Below are 26,201 nucleotides of genomic sequence, written 5' to 3' on the forward strand. Positions count from 1 at the left end.
CACAGAATCATGCTGCTTGAGGTCTGGGGTGCTTCGTCTTTTCCTTGTTGTTGACGTTGAAGTTGACGTGGCGTCCATGGTTATCTTGAAAGTGTGGTCAGATATGAAAATGGGAGCGCACTGACCTGTCCAATTCCCAGGAAGGATAAAATAGGCCCGTTGGCCACAGAGCCAGGCCATCCCTTGCACCCAGAAGGTGCCATTTGAGATGTTGTTGCTCTTCACGGGCCCTCCAGGAGCGTGTGTCTGTACTGCTTTGCAGTTGGTGGTGTTTCCCATTGGTGTGGATCCGTTCTCTTGGCGGTAGCATAGGCTGTGGCTCAAATTCCCATTGTTTTCAAGAAAGACTGGGAATGATTTAGCCTTACTTCTGTGCTTCACTTTCAGGTCAACCCAGAACCATTCGTCACATGTGCCATTTCGTAGTTCTATCTGGAGAGGTTCCTCATGGTTGACCACGATTCCCTGGAATTGATACCCAAGGCTGGCGTAGCTTGCGGCACACTTTGCTTGAATTATGTCCATTCCCTTCGGGTACAAGGTGGCGTACTGTGTCGTTGGGGGCATATAGGAGCAAACATAGCAGTCTTTTCTGGGTGTGCTGTCATGTATATATCGATACCATGCGTTATTCATCCATGGATGAATGTGGTCTCGTGTCATGTCACGAAGATGTGAGTTGTCATGTGTCCATCTTGTCTGCAGGTGGTGTTGTTCATCTTCTTTCTTTCGGGTGAGTGTTAATAAACTCACCAGGAGTGCAATATTAGCCACTAGGAGGACGAGTGTCTTCATGATGACCAGACACACCTGTGACCTCTGATGAGTAGACTACCGGCAAGAAGAAGAAGGTGGGGTGTACCCGATCAGCCCTCCCTCCACCAATAGATCACCAGGAGTTAGGGGTGTCAGCGTCTAAACGTTTAGGTTGTCACTCACTTTTTTGCAGTGGCTTTGATGGATCCAAGATGGTCTTTCTGCTATTTTGCAGGCAGTTGGTGTGGTGAGTAGCACTTGATAAGGACCTTCCCACCTTGGTGAACTCCAATTTTTCCAATTAATCTATGCTTTTGACGCTGTACTCAAGGTTCCAGGTTGAGAGAAATCCACCTGTATTGACACACTAAAGCATACAATTAATATCATTATCATTACTTTTCCTAAAACATTCATTCGCTTCATCTTCTTAGAGTTTAACTCGTCTGTTTCTCTCTGTGGGCTGTCTTGACACACCACAGGCACACATATTTCCTGTTTCTGCAGACTAATCGAACTCTTTTGTTTTTCTTTGTATTCATAGTCTATAAACCCTCTTTAATTCTACTAAATCTTGATCTAAAACCAACACCTTTATGTCACGCTCACACTTCTACATAGAGCCCTTTCAGACATCAGGAATCATCACACACACTGCCTTTTCTCTCAAACTTCCACTTGTTCATTCACTCTACTATGAACCTTTGTAGTGTTATTATTACTTATTTTTATTATTTTTGTGCAGATCACACCCAATCACTCAAAACCTACTACTCACAGCATTTACACAGTTAAAATCACTCAAAATATGCTTCCATACGAGTATTTCAGACATGCTTTTCAAGATATATAGAGGTCACTCACTGTACATCCACAGTAATGAATTCAAACTCTATTTATACAATTGTAGTGAGCAAAACCAGCATCTCCATGCGCGTCACCGCTCCTCATTAGCTTGGTAGTGTCCACATATTTATTTAATTCAGCTTCTCAATCTTGTAGCTTTAGCTGTTGTATACAGGGTTTGGCTCATTAGTTGTTAGTATAGGTTTGCTCTTCATCTTAACAAAGTCTCATCTAAGATGACAGGTTTACAAGCAGGTCAAGTGTCTCTATGCACCTGATTAGTGTAGTTATTCCCTGATTTTCTTCATCTCATATATCATTGTACTGAGTTTGAGCAAACCTTAAGCTTGAATCAGACTACTTTCAACAATCTTCCACCTCGCATCATAACTGACTGAGGTGCCTCTTCTTATTAATAGTATGTCATTATTAATGTTATCATTGTATTGTTTTTCCTTTTTTATAACAGCAATAGTATATTACAATACACTACTTTACTACTAATATACAATAGTATATTAGTTTATATTTTATTATGTATCCATCACGGGTCTGTGTGAATCTGCAGCTTCACACCTTCCCAAGCTGGAGACATTTTCCTTGGCTGAACAATGACACAGCCTTAATATACCTTATGCATCTCTCTTTTTTATTTGATATATTCTCGTGTGAATTATCTGGTTTCATGCATTCTATTCATTCTAGGCACGGTCGTCATGCCAACTATGTTTCATTGTTAATACCAGTTTACAGGTTGTTAACCTTCCTATTATCTCCTATTATCATGTTGAATACACTAGATAAGCTCTACTTTAATTTAAGTTAACCTTAATTTAACCTTTTGTTTATTCCACTTCATTCCTCTTTCCATGCTTTAAAATACAACTCTTGTGTATGCTTTGTTTTCTTTTTAGCTTCCTTTTCAGTATTTATTTCTGCTTGGAGGGTTCAGTCAATGCGGAGGGGCTACATTTTCCCTCCCATGTGGGGGGTTTAGTTTGTTTAGGATTCCTCCATCTACATGCACTAATTTGTCCGGCGCCTGGACATTTTTCTCTAACCACTGCTCGTCAGCAGTGAGTTTTGAAGCTTCGTTACCCATTTTAATCCTTTACAACTACACAACTGCGGCACCTTCTCTGGCACGAGAATCGAGAGAGGTAGTTGACACGGCCTTCTACTTTCAAGCTATTCTTGAAAGCGGTGTCATCTTTATGTGATGAAACACGACCTGTTTCTCTCTTTTCCCCAGTACTTGGGTGGCCAACAGCAAACAAAACAGTGGAATAGTTCAGCCTCCTTATTGTGCTGTAAGATCAACTTATTCCACCAACAAAATAAAACAACAACAATACCTTTTCAACGCGAACTACGTTTTACGGACGAGGTTTATCTAAAAATGCTTCCAGCCCTTTTCCAGGCGAGCGTTTACTTTTAGGAATGCTACCAACCCCTCTGGGCGAGCCTAAACGTTTTACGCGAGGTGTCTGAGTGTTAATATTCACCTGGTTGCTGATTCACTGCCGGTCTCTCAGGTCTACCTCATCGACCCCCACCGTCGTGGACCACTTTTAAGAACGCTGGCCAGAACCCGAATTCACGTCTCTGGACTTTATCCTGTACCTGGACAGGAGCTGTCGACAGACTTCAGCGCGGGCTTCTCACGGCGTCAGGACTCGATGAGGCTTTCCTGTGGGGTCACACAAAAGTGCTGTGTCCCATCCGGCTCGAAGGACCAAGAAATGTCAGGAGTTTTCCTGTATTGCAGCTCAGGTCAGAATAAAAACGCTCAGACAGGTTTAACGTGTACACGGGTGAGACTCAGGGAGACTCGCACCCTGCAGTAAAAAAAAACAGTCTTTATTCACAGAGCACATACAGGAAGAGAGAAAATAGACCTGTGCTGCGTGCAGGCTTCCTGTGGAGCACAGAGTGTAACTTCCCCATTTAGGAGTCTGCACAGAGTGTGACTTCCCCATTTAAGCTGAATACTGAAAGAGCAAACACATTTAGATAAAGAAACGTACTTTTAAGCATAACATAATAAAAATCCCCAAATCCTGAAATCTTTTGACAGCCGCCAACAACCATCTGCTATCTATGAAGGTAAAATGTACCATAGCAACATCCCCAAAAAGAAAAACTGGAACGAGGAAATGACATCAGGCAGTATGGTGGTTCATGCGGTGAGGACACTCCCACTCTCGTCTCAGGCACCCGAATCACCAGAGCCCAAACACCAACACCTATGGTGGTGAGAGAATGCCACATGAACTCAGAGACCCCAAGCAGCTGCAACAATGAGGACCAATATCAAGCCACAGTGCACACCAGCACATAGAATCACCAAATGTACAGAAAGGTCTCTACCAGAGCCCACAGCTCATCGACCAAGATCTAACTGAGAATTGATGGCTCATCCCTGATGCACCATGGCAACATAAAGACTGGAAGGAGCCTGTAGGATCCAATGTACTGCAAACAGACCCAGGAAGGACACCTGCCAGCACAACCAGGGCGCCGAGGCACAACCCCAGTGACATGGGCCCACCCAGCCACCCACCCCCACCACTGGTGCCGTCCCCTGATGGAGCAGAAGGTGCCCACCCCAGACAGCCGGATGCAGGGGCCAGGCATTGGGCCTGCCAGGAGGACCCCAGCACAAGGCAGAGAAACAGAAAAAGGGAAGAGGAAGGATGGGGGGGGAAAGAGTTGGCAGGATCCACCAACCCCCATCCATCTCCTGCCCCACCACCCCCAAACTCCAGCACCCTAACCACCCCATTAAAGTAAGAGGACAGCAGCACAGAGGTCCCATGGCACCCCCATGGAGCCGGGACAAAGAGAGACAGCAGGAGCAGAACAGGGGGTTAGGGAGAACAGGGAGAGAGACAGGGGGCAATAGTACACCCAATTTCCTGACTGAGGAACATCTGAGGAATAATCTAATTATTTACCAATGTTTCATTTCTCTGTCTCTCTTTTTTAAAAATAAATGTCATTATAGTGAGCCTCACTAAATGTGTAAAGAAGGATTAGTGAGTTGCATTAGAATGAAAAGTGGGTGGGGTAGGGGAGAGCGAGGTGAGGGGACCAATGACATTACTAATAGAAATAATGGAGACGGGATAATATTGAAGCTGCAAATTAAATTACAGTAGTAATACAGTAGTAAGGGAGGGGGGTGGGATTAAGAATGCCAAACATATGGCTGGAGCCCCATACAAGCAGACTGCACAGAGTCCGATCAACCCATTCCACCCCTCCATCTTATATAGGGACAGCCACGGTGCCAAGACCACGCCCACCTGGACCAAACCAGAAACTCTAGCCCCAGTTTGTGTCCAAGGTCCAACCGGCATAACCAAACGATCAGATGTCCAATAGAAAAGGAGAAAAAGGAAGGCCCAATTAATTCATCCTGGAGCCCCTCAAGTGATCAGCTGCTTACCTGTTCAGAAAAATTCTGAGTGGGGTGCCGAAGACACAACACAGAGTAGAATAGGTAATCCCAAATACTCGACGTGTATCCATAATACCAATAGCATAATGTCGATCATGGTAAGAATATGCTTAGCTAACAAAATTAATATCATCCACTGTTGTATTTGCAAGATAGGGTTTCTAGAGTTTTATTTAATTGAGTTAATGAATGGAGACCACGTTTCAATAAAATCTGTTGTTTTGGTTTTTAAGGAGGCTTTTTTAAGGAGAATGTTATTTCCATTGATATGTATCAATGTAATATCAGACTCAGTCAATGCAAAATTCTTTCCAGTTAATGTGAGTATTGTTTTCTTGGCTATGGCTAGAACTGTGAGCGTGGGTTTAGCTTGTTTGGTTGGAAGATTGGTCACAGATGTCACAGAGTAAGCACAAGTGAGGAGATAATGGGATTCTGCAGCCCAAGATACAAGAAAGCTTGAAGCCAGAAATCCTGGATAGTTGAGCAGAACCATATTGTGTGAAATTAAGTGTCTGTTTTGTCTTGAGTATGTTGAGTATAAATTTCAGAATCAGAAAAACCCATTGTATTTAACATGTGTTGTGTGATGTGAGTTCTCTGTAGGCTTTTCTATTAAATGAAGTAAGTTAGCAAGTAAGTTAGTATTTTTTGTCATTGAAAATGTTTCTTTACAAATCTATGTGCAAAAGTCCAGTTCTAAAGACAACGGAAAGTCTTTTTCGCTATTTGGAGATAGGTAAATATATTTAATCTATTGTTGAAATTCATTAAATTCAATGTCAATTCAGTTCTGTTAGGAAGAACCCTCCAGCAGAACCAGGCTCAGGGTGGTTCTGCTGGAGGGTTCCACAACCATTGGGAGTGAGGGGAGGAAGACAGGACAAGAGACATGCCGTGGAATTAGTTCATCTGATTTACACAGATTTATTTTTTTGCTTGTTGGAGAAATAATTGAAACCTCTTTTACATATCTAATTGGTTATAAAGGGCTGTGGAGTAGCACATCTTTGTCTTAACTGTGTTCTTTAGTTGTTGACAGTAAAGAACATTTCCATCACCTGGTCCCAACCTTTAAACACATTACCAGCTGATACAGCCTTACAGAGGTTCTATTTGGGAGTTTGTGATTTCAAGGGTTTCCACCAGGCTGTCAAGGTGGAGGAGATCAAAGGGTTTTCGAGGCAATTATGACGTTTACCTGAAGCAGTAATAAAAGGGAAGCCTGAAAGTTTCATTCCATTGATTGTGTGCTTCATTCTGGTTAGCTAAATAGTAACACAGTGTAAGGACTGAAACCATTTTGATAGGATCATTGAGGAAAAATTATTAATTCGGGGTAAGTGAGTGATAATTTTGGGGAGATAATTATACCTAGGTATTTGATTCAATTCAATTCAATTTCAATTCAATTTTATTTATATAGCGCCAAATCACAACAAAAGTCGCCTCAAGGCGCTTCATAGGTACAGAGAAAAACCCAACAATCATATGACCCCCTATGAGCAAGCACTTTGGCGACAGTGGGAAGGAAAAAGTCCCTTTTAACAGGAAGAAACCTCCGGCAGAACCAGGCTCAGGGAGGGGCGGGGCCATCTGCTGCGACCGGTTGGGGTGAAAGAAGGAAAACAGGATGAAAGACATGCTGTGGAAGAGAGACAGAGATTAATAACAGATATGATTCGATGCAGAGAGGTCTATTAACACATAGTGAGTGAGAAAGGTGACTGGAAAGGAAAAACTCAATGCATCATGGGAATCCCCGGCAGCCTACGTCTATTGCAGCATAACTAAGGGAGGATTCAGGGTCACCTGGTCCAGCCCTAACTATATGCTTTAGCAAAAAGGAAAGTTTTAAGCCTAATCTTGAAAGTAGAGATAGTGTCTGTCTCCTGAATCCAAACTGGAAGCTGGTTCCACAGAAGAGGGGCCTGAAAACTGAAGGCTCTGCCTCCCATTCTACTTTTAAATACTCTAGGAACAACAAGTAGGCCTGCAGAGTGAGAGCGAAGTGCTCCAATAGGGTGATATGGTACTACAAGGTCATTAAGATAAGATGGGGCCTGATTATTTAAGACCTTGTATGTGAGGAGCAGGATTTTGAATTCAATTCTGGATTTAACAGGAAGCCAATGAAGGGAAGCCAAATTGATATTGCCTGTGGTGAAGGAAAAGTCCTTGAGTTCTCCATTATTGGAAGTATTATTAGTAATCCATTTTGACCAATCTGATATTTGTGAAAAATTTGTAATGAGATTAAACATCTCCTTTACTAAATTTGTTAGTTCTTGTATATGCAGTAATATATCATCAGCATATAAATTAATTTTGTGTTCTGATATAGAGGTTTGATTACCTTTGATATTTCAGACGTATTGTGGAATGGCGAGTGGTTCTATGAAAACTGCGAATAATAAGGGTGAGAGTTGGGATCCTTGTCTTGTCCCTCTCTCCACGCTTAAACATTGAGATATGATCCCATTAGTGGTGACCTTGGCCTGTGATGGGGTATAGAGAGTGGTTATCTAATGATAAAAAAAAAAAAATGCCAGTTGCCCTTTAATATAGGTGACAGAGATCCTCTGGATTGTTCTGGGAAGAGGATTCACTTGGGTATGAAACTTGTGGAGTTTTATTTTAGTTGAAAGAAGAGGGTTTATTATAAGTCGTGTTCAAATTTACCTGCTCTGCCTCGGGATGTCTAGAGGCAAGAATCAAGCGCACCATGTGCTCAGCATGCAGAGTGGATATGCCTAAAGGAGCTGCTGCAGAGCATCGCAGTAGTATTCTTGCCTTACTATAGAGATCGAAAATGTGATGTCCAAACCGCAAAGGATTGTGGGTACGAATGGCAAGCGGTACTAGCGCACACAGGCTTTCACATGAAAACAGTCACACAGCGATAAAAAGAAACACAAAGAATGGCAAGAAGCTGTTGTATTATTAACTGCAATAGCCGGTCGCATGACAGCCACGGGAAGCCGATTGTTGAAGAGATCGTTTTTTATCGGATTACGTCGTGGAAGAGAAATTGTTCAAGCCATGTTTCCGAAGTAACAAAGAGCCGACGGATGGCCTGGATTGCAGCCATTCGAAGACCAAATATAACATCTCAGAACACTCCAGCTCACGTTAGTCTGCTCCAAGCATTTCCACAAAGGTAAGTCTTCTGTTGTAGTTATTACGTAATTTATCATAACATAATTGTTGACCATATAATAATAAATATGTGCGTGATGAAAGTTGGGCAGCACGCTGACGTCCTTACTCCACTCTGTATGCTCGTATGGGTCTGACCCTTTCACTCCTTTTTTTTCCTCGTACTTTTTTTTTTTGCCTTTTCGTCACGTCTGTCTTCGTAGAGACCTGCTGTGTTCTCCTTCGTTTTGTACATAACTGTTTTTGGGGCAAATAAAATGCAAGTATGGATTAAAACCGCAGAATTAATGGTTACCGGTACTGGAAATGCTAGCGCTTGATGCAGTGTTTTGATTATGCTGCCACTTGTACCTACAATGCAGCGTGCAAAAGTCACGTGGTCTGTCAATCTCTATTAGCAACTTGTATGACATGTGCTATGAAGCAAATTTATGGTCTACAGTGACCCCTTATGAACACTGTGAGATATTGCTGGTGTCAGATAGATGACGTTATTGTGATTGTGATTACACTATGATGTAAACAATTCTTCCATGGGACTTCATTAAAGACAATCAACCCAATGTCTGGACTGCTGCAGTTTTCTGACTTGTATACCCAGCGTTCCAATATGTCCTCTGCAGGTCGTTTGGTTATCATCTGTCCTTAACTGACTTGAGCTGGTAGTGCTTTCTGCAATCTAGGCTGGGGATTGACCCAGGAGCTACATTTCCTCCTTTGCCAGAAAAATCCTCTGGCTGGCACCCTAAAAATCTATTTTTTTAAAAAAGGGTAGAAATAAGGTTTTTGCTACTATCATCTAATGGATCTTAGGGCTGTCAGTTTCTCTTTACAGCAACATTAGTAGCAGCAGTTATTCCAAATTACAAAGTACTCTTTAAAATACACAATCTGGAAATCCCATTTCATGCAGCATGCCTGCCTGTGTCGATTATGGTGCATTTTATGCATGACTATGGATAAGTACTTTGGGCAGGCTTGTTGGCACAGTGAGCAAGCACAGATGAATGAATCCCAGATAGACTCTGCTGTGCTGTGTGGAGTAATGAAGGCTCCCCATTGCCTGTTTGCTTGGGCCTGCCTGCATCTCTGAGCCACAACGCCAAAAGATTCCTGAGTTGATTTGACTTTTAAGCTGAGGAGTTGCTTTGGGGTATTAAAAGGTATCAGCACAAAGTGTTAAAAACTAAAGGAAGATAGAGAAATACAGTAACTGTTCACATATGTAGCGTTGAAACTGCAGCAGCACTGGAGCTGCAGTTTCCTTGCTACTACATGCAATGCACGATTGATAGAATGAGGTTATGGTATAAGTGAAACCACACAAATTTCATGGGAAACATGTTTTTTCTCCACAGATAATGAAGCTGCGTTGATTGAAGTTTTTCTGGCAGTGTCTTCTGTTCAGTTTCTGCCACATAGCCCAACTACCAATGACCTGTTGGGTCTGCTGTTGTAGTTTTCCACTTTTTTAGTTTGGTTATGATACATAAATAATGTCAAGATATATGACATGTGTCTTCATATTAGTGAAAGCCAAATTTCTAATTACTCAGTGTCAGCATGAAAACACTAAATTCAACTGCAGCAGTCAGACATCTTAAAGGCTTCCATCTGGGACTGCAGAGAATGCAGAAGCATCTTTCCGCTTGAATTATTCTATAACCACCAACACCTGTTGCCAAAGCAAGAAGATGCATTATACAGCAAGTTAGGTGATAAAATTCTGAGTGAACCTCACATTCACACAAATGGGCAAATGAACAGCTGTGTGTTGTACAGGACATCACCTCCAATCTCTAGCTGTGTTTGCCTTCTTGAAACATTCATTCACTTTACTCACCGCAGCTGCTGTAAAACTGATCTAGGCACATGTTACAGACTATAAATCACTGGATCTCTAACTTCACTTTAAACGTTATATATCTTCCTAAGCTGTAAAAAGTGCGTATTTTCACCATTTTTTTGAGATTTTAAAAATGCGATATCAGAGACGAGTCAAAAAAAGAAATTAGGTAAATGTGAATTTTAAATACATAAGGAAACAGTAACACTATTAAGTTGAATGAAGAATAATGAATAGATTCTGACTGGTTGTCCTATGCTTACTAATCCTTACACCTACAAAAGCTGTTGAACTATGAAGACCCATTTGGTCTCCGTGGTTTTTGGTCTTTGAGGCTTTGGTGACTTTTTGGCATTGTCCACCTCAGCAACTGGTGAACCCGCTCGGTAATATTCCATGGTCTCCATGCTGTGGTTCCTAAATGCTTCCACTTACAGCTGATCGTGGAATACGAGGGAAGAAATTTCACAAACTGGCTTCTTGCAATGGTGGCATCCTTTTACAACAGTGGTCCCCAACCTTTGTTGCTCCACGGACCGGTTTAATGTCAGACAATATTTTCACGGAGCGGCCTTTAAGGTGTTGCAGATAAATACAACAAAATAAAATGATACCACCAAGACAAAAACTGTGGTATTTTGTAAATATAATAATAAACGTGAATTTACTGTGTAATTGTGTAACTTTATTAGCAGCGTCCTCCTGAAATGCACCAACAACATTGAGAGTAACATCCTCCTCTCTGCCCCTTAATGCTCTCTGGTCGCTATGGTAACATGTAAATATTTCTTTCAAAATAAGACACACAACTACAACACAGGAAAAGACCCAGGGAAACCGAGTTAACTATAAAAACCCTGAAAACCATAAATTTCACACAACTCTTGCGGCCCGGTGCCAAACGACTCGCGACCCGGTACTGGTCCATGGGCCGGGGGTTGGGGACCGCTGCTTTACAGTACACACTTGAATTTGGTGACCTGTTTAGAGGGTCTCATTATTTACATGTTTGAAAGGCAGACTGCTTGGCTGGATGCTTGACTTTATGCAGTGGGACTAAAAACACCTGAATTTAAAGATTGAGAGATCTATTCCAGTGTAGCATAGCACAACTTATCACCCACGACAATGTCTGTATAAATGTTATAAATGTCACAGTGCTCTGTAGAATATGTGAGAAAAGTCTTCCTGGTAAACCTGGAAAAACTGTCATCCATGGAGTGCAGGGAGAGAGAGGACCCAAAAGTAGACACACTCAGCAGACTGGGGTGGACTCTGAGTGAGCTCTTTACTGGCTGATGATTCCAATAAAAGGAAACTGAAAGCCGCTGTAATAACATCCAGGAAGCACAGGAATTTGGAAAACTGAAGGGAGGATAACCCGAAGTTTGAGCAAAAGACATAGTTAGTCTGGGACAATATGGTAAATGGCCTGTATTTGTATAGCACTTTACACATTCAGTCATCCACACACAGGTGATGGCAAGCTACATTGTAGCCACAGCGGCCCTGGGGCGCACTGACAGAGGCGAGGCTGCCAGACACTGGCGCTCTGACCACCACCAGTAGGCAACGGGTGAAGTGTCTTGCCCAAGGACACAACGACCGAGACTGTCCAAGCCGGGGCTCGAACCGGCAACCTTCCAATTACAAGGCGAACTCCCAACTCTTGAGCCACGATCGCCCCTATATATTTACAGCGATGGAAGAAAACACTGGGACAGGAGCTAAACTAAGAAGGGACAAAACTAACACACATTTTTCAGTTTTGTTGTGCAGCTCCTGATGAGTTGCAAGGTTAATTTAGAAATTATTAAACTGAAGTGTTACACAGTTATGTTTTTACTTCTCCAAAAAAATCCATCCATCCATTTTCTTCTGCTTATCCAGGGGTTAAGCGGAAAAGATTCCCAGGCCAGCCGAGACATACAACCTCTCCAGTGTTTCCTCCTTCCAAACAGTGTCCAGGGAAAACATTACTTTTGTTCTTACATTTGGCTTGTGCTGTGGCACTATATTGCTTCACACTTCAAATTAGGCAGAATTTCAGGGAAATTTTCAGTTTCCCTGAAATGTCGGGATATCATTTTGAGGCTCTGTCACCAACCCCTCCTGTCAGAGGGGACCATGGCGGTACTTTTATTGTGCACCACTGACAGGCAAGATTAGGACCCATAATGCAGAATTCGGCAAGCCAGACACAACTTTAAACCTTAGCTCTTACTGGTGGCAATTCAGAGGTAAACAGTCCAATCATGGATCAGGGCAGGAACAAACAAACTGAAAACACAGACTCAAGGAGAGCTTGTGGATGAGAGAGCACACACACAACACTAAGACAAAGAACCATTCATCCATTTTGGCTGTAACATGACAAAATGTGGAACAAGTGAAGCGCTTTGATGCACTGTACACCTGCGTTTGTAGTGTGATGAAGAAAAACTATAAAGTAGCATCAGTTTTGTCACAGACCAGCTCAGTTTGCAGTGGCTCCTGCATGTTTTCTTTCGTATTCTTGTGTCTATACAAATATTAGAGCGTGCTAGTATTCACACGTGACACATTCCGTGTGTTTGTATTTCTGCATGTGTGCCTGTGTATCTGTTCATGTGCATAAGTATGCATGCTTGCACATGTTTGTTGCCAACATTTGCATGATGTGAACCAAGCCGTCTTGCAGCTCCATAGCCTTCCCTTAACACTCAGGCCAGGCGTAGCTTTGCATAATGACTCACAGGCTGTGCTGTTCGGGGAAGATTATATTTAGAACACAGCCGAGGGTCGTGGTGCACTTGTGCACTCATCTTCAGGAGTCTGGTTTTACCTCCGTGTATGTTTGCTTTGCTTGTTGAATTTTACATTTATAAAGTTCATGCTCAGCCTACTCTGTAAGTGACATTATGTAAAACAGTCCAGATAACATCAATATTTAAAAGTTGTGAGCCCGTTGGGAACACACTGCACTGCAGCTTGATACTGTTTTAAAGTGCACCACTGCTGCTTACAAAGGTATTTTCTTTTCAGCTAAAGTCTCCTGAAGTCTTCCCTAAACGTCTGGAATTTGAAGGAGAAATGTGTAACCTGAAAAAAGCACTGATGTCAGCATCATCTGTAGCTGTTCGGGGGACTGCAGTATTGCTCATGTTTGTGTGCTGCTCACGCTCACACGTTGAATTAGCATCGGCTAAAACATTGCTCAAACATGGTACTGTTGATTTGTTCATCTGGACATTTTCAGTGGCTCATCCAAGTATAACCCCACCATACTCTAAAGACCTCATAGTACCTAATTTTTCTTAATAGAGCAGTTTGCTCTCAGGCTTACTCATGGTTCCTAGATGGTAAATGGTTATTGGACTGGTTCCTGTATAATGTTTTTCTACTTTACTTGAGCACTTGAGCGCTTTGAGTGCTCACTGAGGTATTTAAAAGTAGAATGGGAGGCAGAGCCTTCAGTTTTCTGTGGAACCAGCTTCCAGCTGGATTCAGGAGACAGACACTATCTCTGCTTTTAAGATTAGACTTAAAAGCAGGTGACCCCTGCTAGTTACACTGCGATAGGCCTAGGCTGCTAGGGGCTTCCCATGATGCACTGAGTGTTTCTTCTTCACTCTAGATGAGGGGTGTCGAACTCCAGGCTTCGAGGGCCGGTGTCCTGCAGGTTTTAGATCTCACCCTGGATCAACACACTGAATCAAATGATGCGTTCATTACCAGGCCTCTGGAGAACTTCAGGACATGATGAGGAGGTCATTTAGCCATTTAAATCAGCTGTGATGGATCAAGGACTCATCTAAAACCTGCAGGACATCGGCCCTCGAGGCCTGGAGTTGGACACCCCTGCTCTAGAGTTTTGACTTCCCCTATTGCATGTAATTAACTTTTGTCTAATCCCTCCTGCATTGTGTGCTGTCTCGTTTGCAGTTTATGGTCTTTCCTTTTTCGTTTTTTCTCTGATCTTCTAACTGGTTGAAGAAGATAGCTGCTGCTGTCTGAGCTCCTTGTCCCTGTTAAAACAGAGTTCTCTACCACTGCCAAGTGCTGCTCATAGGGATCCATCTGATCTGTGGGGTTCCCTCTGTTATTGCATGGTGTTTAGCTTCTTGCTTAATCTGTGGTTTGTATTATTTGACACACTTGTTTGTAAAATCTCAATTAAACTTGAAGAGTATATTTAAACCTTGTACCTCTTCCTTGTTATGTATGCAGTATTATTCATTCATACAAATAATCATTATTTTATATTCAGCTTTTGATGTTTTTCTGATGCTTTAGCAGCTTTCCTGCATGGCTTCAGTAGACATTGTTGCTTTCTTTCCCCTGCCAGTGTAAAGGGTTTGTGCACTAATTCTTTCATATCAGACCGGAAGGGCTGATTGTCTTAATGATGCCTGCTGGTGAAGCTTATCAGCAGTATGAATTGTAAGGGCTGTTCTCAAAAGCAGCTATAGAAACACAAATAGCAGAATAAAAGAGCCCAAAGCCTCAGAGAGATTTGAGAGTTTGTGATTTTGTTGCTGCTGTGAAAAACTCATTTTAAAAGATTAAACGCTGTTTACAGTCTCATATCACCTGCAGCTGGTCGGAAACAGAATAAGAAAAACATTCTTATGCTATTTATTAAAACTTTATTCAAATTAGAGGACCGTCTCCTCACTGTGCGTTGTAAAGAGTAATTGTGTAGTGAGTTTGATTTGTGTTTAATTTAGTGTATGAACATGAAAGTAGATGTTGGTCTGACTGGACCAGACCTGTCAGATGCTGTTTGCTTTGCCCTTACTCCTGTATTCTCAGAGTCTTTGATAAATGCGGTCCATCCTTGCTAACTCTAACCCTTTGTTTTTCTTGAGCAATGGTTTCCACAAATCAAAGCCCTCTAACCCAGTTAAAGTCACTGCCTTGAAGGTGTCGTATCTGCTGGTTAGTTGAATTGCCAAGACAACAAAAAAAAAAGCTGTTCAGCATCGGGGAGAAAGACGGGATATATACGTAGAAGTGGCAGTTGCTAACGTACATGTTAACGAGCTTCCGTGCTTATGTGTTCTTCAGTACATACTGACGAATTCTTCACAATTACTCACCGAGCTCCACGGGGCAGAAATGAAGCTGAAATTCAGTCTCTGTCCATTAAATACATTTCACAGTTAAATCGATACTTTCACACTGTGTCACACTGTGTGTTGCTATTGCTGTTGCATCTTTGTATTTAACACTGTGTCCAGTATTAGGACTTCTACCAGCTTACAGTTGAGCGCTCCAAAGTGTTGCTTGTGAACTTGGGGGGATCTGGGAAACTGTGATAACTGTGACAGTGACTCTGCTGCAAATAAGAGGTGCACTCCCTCACCCGTCCTCACCCTCCGACACACAGATATGCACTAAGACAGGAGAGACTACACAGAACAAACAGAACTATACAGCGGCTCTGCGGCAGATCATGGCATTGTTTGAAGCAGGCATTAGATTTATGCCCTAATAAGCAATTTTGATCATCTCTCTCTGTGTTCCCTACAACAAAGAGGAAGAAGGGGGGATGGGTTCGCTGTAAGTCATCTGTAGCACAAAGCACATCCACATTTTCCACACTCGCGTCAGAAAGTGGGACAGAGTCAAAACGATGCGTTGTGCGGTGAGCACTTGGTGACTGAGTCACATGATGCTTGACAAAACCTATTTGATGCTTATTAAGAAAATGACCTGTCAGCAGTAAGCATCCGTGGCTCGTGGGGGATGACAAAGGAACAGCAGTGAGTCACGCAGTGACATTTAAAACAAGAATCCATGAAAGAAGAAGAAAGATATGCCTAAACTGTTGCAGTGCTTGGCTGTCTGTTAATGTCTTTCAGCACACTTCGTAGCCTTGGCTGAATTAGTTTTGCAGCAGCACAGACATTTGGCAATGGTTGGAAAAGCTTCTGTGGTTGGCCCAGCAACACATCCTGGAACCCTGTATACATATGTGTGTTTTTGTGTGGTAAACATCTTTCAGTGTGTGTGTGTGTAAGAAGCAGTTGTCCGACTCAGTGTCAGGAGGTAATTTAGCGTGTCAGAGGGCTGGGCTCCTGTACGAGGGAAGCTGTTATTTCTGTTAAAGCCCTTCAGCTTGGTTGGTTTGGTTAGGAGCAGCGTGAATGGACAGTGGCACCTGGGTGATGGTCACAGTGGGTGTGTGATGGTGAGCAGCAGGGGATTTTGTTCAAGGCTGGCTGTATGCGGACTCACATAGCAGTGAAGAACAGTGGAGATGAACAGGCTGGTTACAGAGGGAATTATTCACACCGAAAGTACAAGTAAGCTGAATGATTTATGTCCTGTCCTTGTTATTTTATGGAGCGCTTTGCCAGTGTCGCCACACCATCATTCTGTTGGAAGATAAAGCACAGTCAGAAGAGGCAGCACAACGAGGTTACTTGTGCGAATCACACATTTTTCTTATTTTCAAATCAGATCATTGCAAATGCCTTTTATTATATTTTGCTATATAAAAATAGTTTCTATCTCTCATTGTTAAAGTAGCGCTGAGAAACAAAACCATTGTCACTGGGTACCAGGTTATTTATACTCTTAGCTATAACATTAGCCAGGATAAATGCAGTTGAGGGTTGGATGTGATGCCAAAGAACATGAGCCTATCCCACAGAGGCATGTTACATCCTCGATAGGGGTAGAAAAGAGAGAGGGTAGTATGGGTAGGGTAAATTGGGTGCATACGCGTAGGTATCAAACTTCTGCCTAATAAAATTAATACCTGCCTAATATATGTGTGTGTGTATATTTATTTATATATATGCCATAACTACCATAATTTTAAATGTATGGACTTTTTGGTGGACAGTGGTGACTGGAATGGATTTAGATGGTGGGTGAAGTTCTGAGTTCTGACAGGCCACGGGTAGAAGCTGTTCTTTAGTCTGTTGGTTTTGCATCTGATGGATCTGAACCTTTTTCCAGAGGGCAGGATGTTGAATAGATGGTGGTCAGGATAGAGGTGGTCTTTTAGAATCGCACTGGCTCTGGAGAGACATCTAGAGCTGGCAATCCAGACCAGGGAGGGGCGTGGACAGATGCAGTTCTGGTGACCCTCTGGGGGAGGATGATCTCTGGTTGTCAACCTTTACAGATTATGATTGGTCGGTAAGAAAGTTTTTGATCCATGCGCATGTAGTGGGGGGAAGTCCAAGTTTACCAGCTTGGCTATAAGTATGTCTGGATAGTATGTCTATGATGTCTATGATAGTATTGAAAGTCGAGCTGAAATCAATAAAGTGCATTCTTACTGATGTCCCAGGATTCTCCAGGTGATGCAGAGCAGAGTGGAGGGCGGTGGAATTTGCATCCTTGGACCTGTTTGCCTTATAGGCAAACTGGTGGGGGTCAAAGCTGGGTGGGAGGCAGTCCTTTATGTGCTTCACTTTGCAACCACTGGTGTCAGTGCAATGGGTCTGTAGTCACTGAGGCCACTGATGGTGGTGGACTTGGGAACTGGGACTATTGTTGCTGATTTCAGGCAGTGAGGGACAGTGGCATGTGTCAGGGAGAGGTTGAATAGTCTGGTGCTCGTCGGGGCAGACTTTGAGCACACTCCCACGTATTCTTTCAGGGCCAGCAGCTTTCCTTTGATGTAGTGCTCTGAACACATTGTGAACCTGGTGTTCTTGGAGGGTAAATGTGGGCTGAGCTCAGAAGAGGCTATGGTCAGGGCGGTGTGCATGGTAGGGGTGTCTGCAGTTATCTCAAAGAAGTGGTACTGATTAGGATCCAGAGTGGGTGGGAGGCCAGCCTTGATGTGGTCAAGCACCAGTCTCTCAAGACACTTCATGGTTACTGATGCCACTGGCCTGCACTGTTCCAAAAAATAGTAATGTCAAAGTATCTTACTGTATATTTTACAGTTTTGTACTGTTTTTCTAGAATATCATTGAATTTACACAAGTAGACTGTGATTTTACATGTCAAATGTAAAATAACATGACATCACTGTAAATATAGTAAATATAGTAAATATAGTAAATACATTCAGAAATGTATCATAATTTCACAAATATTTGTCTGTTATTTGAGAGAATGATTTGTTAAATTCAAATGTAATACTATGGAAAAATATATAAAATGATCGAAAATTAATGAGAATAATCAATAATTAAAGGAGTATTTGAATTATAATTTTGCTGAAAATTTCATGTCATCTAGGTCTGATTCAATAATTCAGAGGTAACAAGTGAAAATATAATTAATAGGAATAAAAACTAAAAAAAACATATAAAACATTGCACGGCCACGCTGTGCTAATTATATATTTTTAAAAATAAATGTAGAGGTAGGAATTGCAATTAATATAAATCTCAAAGTATTCACAACATTCCTGAACAGAAATAGGCCTCTACACCTGGGGTGAGGGCGTGGCCATGAAAACAATGTGACATGCCATTGGATGTTGGGACACATAATAACATGACGCTAAGCATCGGCCAATGAATGTGAACTAACAACCACAAGGTCGCAGGTATGGCTGCACTGTAGGAAAAGATCCTAATATAAAAGTATTTTACTGTGCATTTTACAGTTTTGTTCTGTTCTTCTAGAATATCATTAAAGTTACATAAATAGACTGACTTCACATTTCAAATGTAAATTAACGTAAAATCACTGTAATGTAATAAAACATAATTTTCATGTTTATTAAATGTATCTGTCTGTACATATGCATATTTAGATTGTTAAAATACATTCACAAATGTATCATGATGTCACAAATATGTGTCCGTTATTTGAAAGATTGAACTGTTGAATTCAAATGTAATACTATGGAAAAGTATAGAACATGATTCCTATAATACTTATGTGTGTTCACATCACATAAGTATTATTATCATTGCTATTTAGGGCGATCGTGGCTCAAGAGTTGGCAGTTCCCCTTGTGATCAGAAGGTTGCCGGTTCGAGCCCCGGCTCGGACAGTCTCGGTTGTTGTGTCCTTGGGCAAGACACTTCACCTACCGCCTACTAGTGATGGCCAGAGGGGCTGATGGTGCGATATGGCAGCCTCACCTCTGTCAGTCTGTCCCAGGGCATGCAATCCATTATTATTTAAACCAACTGTTAACTGTATATTTCTGTACATTTACGTATTATGATTCATATTGCCACATTCATTGACCTTGTTTATAGGTAATTTCATTGTTTAATCACGTTAAAATGTTCCTAATTTAATGTCTAAACGCACTTGGAAAAGGCAGAATCCCATGTAAAATTAGCTCAACAAACTCTATTTTCATTACTGAAAATAACTGTATTTTTATGAGAAAGTAATTTTCTGTTATTTTACGGTAGTATTTTGGCGCCCCAGCTGCTGGAATATCACCGTTTTTTAAGATGTTTTCTTTAACAGTGTGTAATCATTTAGAGAACTGGCACTATGGTGGATGTCTTCAGGCATGTGAGGACAGAGTGCTGCAGCAGAGATAGGTTGAAGATATTTGTGAATACCTCCGCTAACTTTGCAGCAACATACTGGCTCCAGTGCATCCATCGGAGTATGAATGTATGTAAATGTTAGATAAAAAGCACCTGCATAGAAAGAGCATAGAAAAAAGTGCTTGTGCGAATGAGGCAAGTTTTGTAGAGCTCTTTGAGTGGTCGGACTAGAAAAGTGCTGTGAAAGAACCAGCCCATTTACACCACGTTTTTATGATTAGGCTAAAGCCACCCAGCCTACAGGCTGTAGAATTTTAGCAGTTTTATAAATTCTTTACAAGCCACACTGTCTACTGTCTGTCTGGTAAATTTAAGTAGGACATCAGGTTTGATGCATTTAGACTATATGATGTAATTTGAAGTGAGTCGGGGCCAAGACACCAAGCTGTTATTCCTGCTGTATCCTCATTGGTGCAGTCACAGTAACAAATGGACGAGACAGATTGAGATATCCAGAAGCTGATGGATATCTCAATCTTAAACACACACACACACACACACACACACACACAAAATAGTACTGCATGGGTTGATACTAGGCCACAAACTGGTTTTTGACAATCATGGCTTCAAAGGGCACATTATAAAGGAACTGGTAGGAGCGTCAACATTAAAGCTATAACAATAAAATTCTGTCAGTGTTACAATTTTGTATTTATGCAAGAAGAATAAATTGTCAACTGATTAAATTCTGAAATGTAATATTATCCCGACTTAAACACCAAAACACTATTTTGCATTTTGCCTTTATTTAATTTTATTTATCTAATTTATTTAAGTCTAATGTGACATTGTGAAGGCAACATTGCAGACACTGGGGGCAGCTAGAAATACCTGCTGCGATCATAAGCTGGCCAAAAATCCAGCACACTGAGACTTTACACTAAGCAAAAGAAAGGAGGCTGACGACTAGTGAGTGTCCGAGCAACTATCCAGGATGAGACGATGAACATCCATGAGTCCTTCAGGAAGATGGCCACATCTGATCGTGTGCTTAGTGAATACCTCAGGCAGCAGAAACCCAAGAAGAAAGAGGAGCAAGGAGAAAAAGAGCCATCGTGGAAGGAGAGGCCCATACATGGTATAAACCACCGGCAGATAGAGGAAGTGCTGACATCCAGTTCCTACCAGTGGCTGGACAAAGCTGGACTGAAGGACAGCACAGAGGCACTAATCACGGCAGCACAGGAACAAGCTCTGAGTACAAGATCCATAGAGACCTCCAACCTTCCTTTCATATCAAACATCCTTGTATCGAGAGGAGAAATATTTTACTGCTATTATTGGCTGCTATTTTTATAATCATCATTACCATTTTATTATTAATGGTGATGTTGCATTCAGATGCATTCAGATGTTCAAATATATGGTTATAGTCTTTATTACAGGTTCAGTTATAACCACTTCAAACTGTGGAGTTGAATCTATAATTTAAAGGTTTTTGAATGTTTTTATATTCTTACACTGAAGTCTTCAGTGAGTGAGAAAACTGAGCTGCAGCGACAGGAAGTACATGTTTTTGAAGTTACATGCTTTTGCAGAAGTGAAACCGAAAGCAGAGTGAGTGCAAGCCAAAGAGTAGGGTGTTTATTATGCATTTATTGCGGATTAAGCCTTAAGTAGTTGTGTTAGATTGAAACAGTTGTTTTATATATTTTACATAAGTCAAGATCATTACACACAGGATGGCCTTAGCCTGGTTGCTTGAGTTGAGGTCAACTAAGGTGCAGAGAGCATCTGCGCACAGACAGACGAGACATACACACACATACAGACACAAATAGTGAGAGAGGTCACGACACGTACGCAGTACACAGCACGCACGCGCCCCCGCACGTGCACGCACACACAAATTAGATAGACTCATTTAGTAGGTAAGAGTGAATGATGTTTTGCTTATGGCTGCAAAGTCGAGGTGTACGTGGTAGTCTGTTCCAGGAAGTACACCCGATGTCCCAGAAGATAAGCGACAGCGAAGGCGGGCTGAGAGGAAGCACCTGGCTTCGACGCGAAGAAGATGTTCTGTTTTAAACTATGTTAAAAGTCATTGTGGTTTTGTTGACGTATGCTGTATTAAATCTGCCTGGCAACAGAAAAGGGGGCTGTACTATCTTAACCCTATAAAACCGTGGTCTGACGATTGTAAAGCAGTTCAATACTGAATCTGAACAGTATTGGCTGCGCATATGTGTATTCATTAAAATGCCCTCTAATTTGCACCAGGCTGGATCTGTGGTTATTTTTGAATTCCCCCTCAATATTCTGAACCTTAACACTTGAAAGAGTAGTTGTCAAACAGCTAACAGATCATCTGCAGAGGAATGGCTTATTTGAAGAGTTTCAGTCAGGTTTCAGAGCTCATCACAGCACAGAAACAGCTTTAGTGAAGGTTACAAATGATCTTCTTATGGCCTCTGATAGTGGACTCATCTCTGTGCTTGTCCTGCTAGACCTCAGTGCTGCGTTCGATACTGTCGACCATAATATCCTATTAGAGCGATTAGAACATGCTGTAGGTATTACAGGTACTGCACTGCAGTGGTTTGTATCATATCTATCTAATAGACTCCAATGTGTGCATGTAAATGGAGAGTCCTCTTCACACACTAAGGTCAATTATGGAGTTCCACAGGGTTCAGTGCTAGGACCAATTCTGTTTACATTATACATGCTTCCCTTAGGCAGCATCATTAGAAGACATAGCATACATTTCCACTGCTATGCAGCTCTATCTATCCATGAAGCCACATAACTCACACCAATTAGTTAAACTGCAGTTCTATGTCTACATGTTTTATGTCTTAAAGACAAAAAACTCAGATTGACCTGTTTTAAATTCAGATCGAACTAAGATTATTGTACTCAGCCTTGAGAATCTTAAATCTTTAAATATGGTACCTAACCAGATGCTTATTCTGGATGGAATTACTTTGGCCTCCAGTAACACTGTGAGGTATTTGTTTTTGACCAGGACATGTCCTTCAATGCGCATATTAAACAAATATGTGGGACTGCTTTCTTCCATTTGGGCAACATCTCTAAAGTTAGGAAAATAAAGTGAATGATGCTGAAATGGGGATGTCCTAAAAACCAACCTTCAGTTAATCCAAAATGCTGCAGCAAGAGTCCTGACAGGGACTAGAAAGAGACAGCAGATTTCTCCTATATTGGCTTCCCTTCATTGGCTCCCTCTTAAATCCAGAGTTCAATTTAAAATTCTTCTCATCATATATAAGGTCTTGAATAATCAGGTTCCAAATTATATTCATGACCTTCAGTTTTCAGGCCCCTCTTCTGTGGAACCAGCTTCTAGTTTGGATACAGGAGACAGACACTATCTCTACTTTTAAGATGAGGCTTCAAACTTTCTTTTTTGCTAAAGCATATAGTTAGGGCTGGACCAGGTGACCCTGAATCCTCCCTGAGTTATGCTGCAATAGGCCTAGGCTGCTGGGGGATTCCCATGATGCATTGAGTGTTTCATTCACTATAATTATTAGTTATTATTAATCTTGGGCTCTCTCGGGTTCTGCTGAAGGTTTCTTTCTGTCCAAAGGGAGTTTTCTCATTCCCATTTGCTCAAAGGGCTTCATTTGATTTTTGGGGTTTTCTCTTTTTTCTTTGTAATATTGTAGGGTCACCTGAAAATATAAAGTGCCTTGAAAAACAGTTGTTGTGATTTGATGCTATATAAATAAAATTATACTGAGTTGAATTGAACTGAGGAATATCAAGTTTCACAAAATCTGACTCTATCTCATTATTAATTAGCACCCCACTTTTCAGTCTCAGAACTATCTATGTTGCTGCTGACAGCAGTATTTCTCTCGTTAGTCTTAACGTTTTTTTGTTCGTTTCCAGGAGTCTACACCTTTGGCCTCTTCACTGTTGACATCTTTGTCAACGCAGGGCAGGTAGTGACAGGGAACCTGGCACCGTACTTCCTGACTGTTTGTAAGCCAAACTACACAGCACTGGGTTGCCAGCAGGCCCTGCGCTACATCAGCCACCAGGAGGCCTGCACAGGAAACCAGGACGACATCCTACGTGCCCGCAAGACTTTCCCGTCCAAAGAGGCTGCGCTTAGTGTCTATGCTGCACTCTACCTAGCTGTGAGTTTTTCCTACATCCAGCCATCTGTGTTTAGTATCATCTTTTTGTTGTCTCTGATTGTATCACCTCCGTTTTGTTTGCGAGGGATCTGGCGTTGGTGAGAAAGATGGATGGAAGCATGTTTTGTTGTTTTCACTGCTGGACATGATAGCCTTGCTCTGCATCCCTGCTTTTGTTTCCTTGTTACCTATCCCTGCACAGTCTGTGGCGCTTGCTGTTCCCGACAGTAACCCACAGAGCGCCTGGTGGTCTCACAATCTCAGGTGGGTTACTGGTATGCAACAGAATTCATGGTTCCATTTACCACAGAAAGTCTTCCAGGTCCTGAGGCAGCAAAACAGCCCCAGATCATCACAATACCACCACTATATGGCACTGTTGGTATGATGGTCCTTTTGTGAAATGCTTTTTGGAAAAGGTGACTTCCAAAAAGTTCAGCTTTTGTCTCGTCAGTCCACAGAATATTTTCCCCAAAAGTCTTGGAGATAATCAAGATGTTTTTTGGCACATGTAACACTGTTGTGTTCTTTTTGGTTAGCAGTGGATTTCTCCTTAAACTCGCCCATGGATGCCATTTTGCCCAGTCTCTTTCTTATTGTTGAATCATGACCTCTGACCTTAACTTAGACATGTGAAGCCTGTGGTTCCTTAATTATGTTCTGGGTTCTTGACCTCCTGGATGATTGAGTGATGCGCTCTTGGAGTAATTTTGGTAGACCAGTCACATTTTATTTATATAACACTAAATCACAACAACGGTTGCCTCGAGGTGCTTGTACAGTGAGACAGCCACAGGCAGGAATGATTTCCTGTGTTGTTGAGTGGTGCATTTGGGCAATTTTAGTCTCTCACTGACTGTGACTGGCTAGCACCTCATGGAGTGGATGGGAGGTATTTTCCAGCATTGTCCTTATCTTGGAAACCATGCAACAGCATAGAGGATGGTATTGGTCACACAGACTCAAAGAAAATCCTGAGCATTGTCCAATGTTAAAAGACCTCAGCGACCTCGGCTCTGGCCCGTGCTGCACTGTGCAGTGATGCTTTTTTACCAGTCCAGTTATTGTCTATCAAACTTGCCTCATACAAAAACTTTTCCATGCTTTTTTGACCAAGTGCTTTCAGTCTAACATTCACACACATTCATACACTGATAGATGTCTGAGAGCAACTTGGGGTTAGCATGTTACCCAAGAATATTTGGTCCTGAAGACTTAAGCAGCAACACCAACCCTCCAATTACTAGATGACCTGCTCTACCTCCTACAGCCACCCTGTGTAACTGTTGATTTATCCTTTAAGCACAGCATAAAAATAAAACCTTTCCAAAAAGCTTCCAATGCTTTCTGATGATCTGATTTGTTTGATTTTCTGTGCCAGAGCCAGTGTCTACCCAAGTGCCCATGAGTGATCGATGCATGGTTTTGGACGATCACTGCCTGCCTGCATGGTGAGGAGAACAGATTGTCTCTGTTATATAGGTCAATTAGCACAGGCCAATGTGTGTGTCCAGGACATACAGGCAGTTTGCACACACTGACACACAAAAGTCCTCACACAACCTCACACTGCAACTCCGAAAAGATGATGAAAATTATTCCTCTTGTTGTCTCAGTCATTACAGCAAAACCAGGGTCAAACACAGCAACCCAGAGTCTGTTGAATCAGCTGTGATTGCTCCATTTTCACAGATACAGATAAACAACCAGAACTAAATATTTTTGACCTGAATTGGTTTGTAAGGTTATGTCAATGTATTTTATACCAAAAATGTCCTTACATGGCTGTATTGTCATGTGCCACTATAGAAGTGGAAAACGTTTCTCTTGCAGGTTTGAAACGGGTCCAGTTTAACTGTATTTTCTAAACCAGTGACTTGGAAATAAAGCAACACTATTAAACAAATCTTCCACTAGAAATTTCACTCTGATTCACTGAATTGCTTTACTTACTCTATTTTTGAATGTTTGGCGACCCTGTGGTGGATCATTTGAATGAAATCGCTTGTGTTCACCTTTGTTTATACGTTATAGGTTCTCTTGCTTGTTTAGAAGAATCACCTTTTCAGTAGTTTGTAATATGCTGATACAATAAAGTACCAACATTCACTATGTAAGATTCACTTAAACTACTGCCCACTAAAGTCTTATTTGTAGTCACATGAAAACAAAAGTTTTCACAGCCCTCTGTGGACTCCTGTGAAAGACTAAGCACACTTCTACTGCTGCCATGGGAACAGGGAAGAGGGGGCGATGCTAAATAACAGTCAGGTGCTATCCCAACAAACTGACTATAACTGTGCAATACTCAAAGAGATGGGGAAAAAAAACCAAAACTATATTTTAAGTGTTAAAGTTCAACAGTACAATTAGAAATAGACTCAACAACTATGGCTTGTTTTAGATGGTTGCAGAAGAAAAACTTTTCACTCTCAAGTAAAGTGAAGCAATGCTGTGAAGAAGAGTGGGTCAAAAAACCTCCAGGATGATATGAGACAGAGAAAATGAAAAGTTCAAGGTAATTGGACGACGATAACCTGAGTAAA

The 26,201-nt window shown here is 41.7% G+C and overlaps 2 protein-coding genes across 3 annotated transcripts in view; both read left to right on the forward strand.

Moving 5' to 3' along the window:
- Window positions 1–26,201, forward strand: part of LOC112847800 (syncytin-A-like) — a 670,150-nt gene that overhangs the window by 192,022 nt on the left and 451,927 nt on the right. The gene's annotated exons all lie outside the window — the stretch shown is intronic.
- plppr5b (phospholipid phosphatase related 5b) overlaps window positions 1–26,201 on the forward strand; it is a 125,782-nt gene that overhangs the window by 51,508 nt on the left and 48,073 nt on the right. For both annotated transcript variants that reach the window (XM_025910278.1, XM_025910279.1), the window contains exon 3: window positions 23,405–23,655. In XM_025910278.1, the coding sequence (XP_025766063.1) occupies window positions 23,405–23,655 (251 nt within the window). The remainder of the gene's footprint in view (window positions 1–23,404; window positions 23,656–26,201) is intronic.

This window comes from Oreochromis niloticus, linkage group LG9 (genome assembly GCF_001858045.2).
Source record: "Oreochromis niloticus isolate F11D_XX linkage group LG9, O_niloticus_UMD_NMBU, whole genome shotgun sequence".
Taxonomy (NCBI): domain Eukaryota; kingdom Metazoa; phylum Chordata; class Actinopteri; order Cichliformes; family Cichlidae; genus Oreochromis; species Oreochromis niloticus.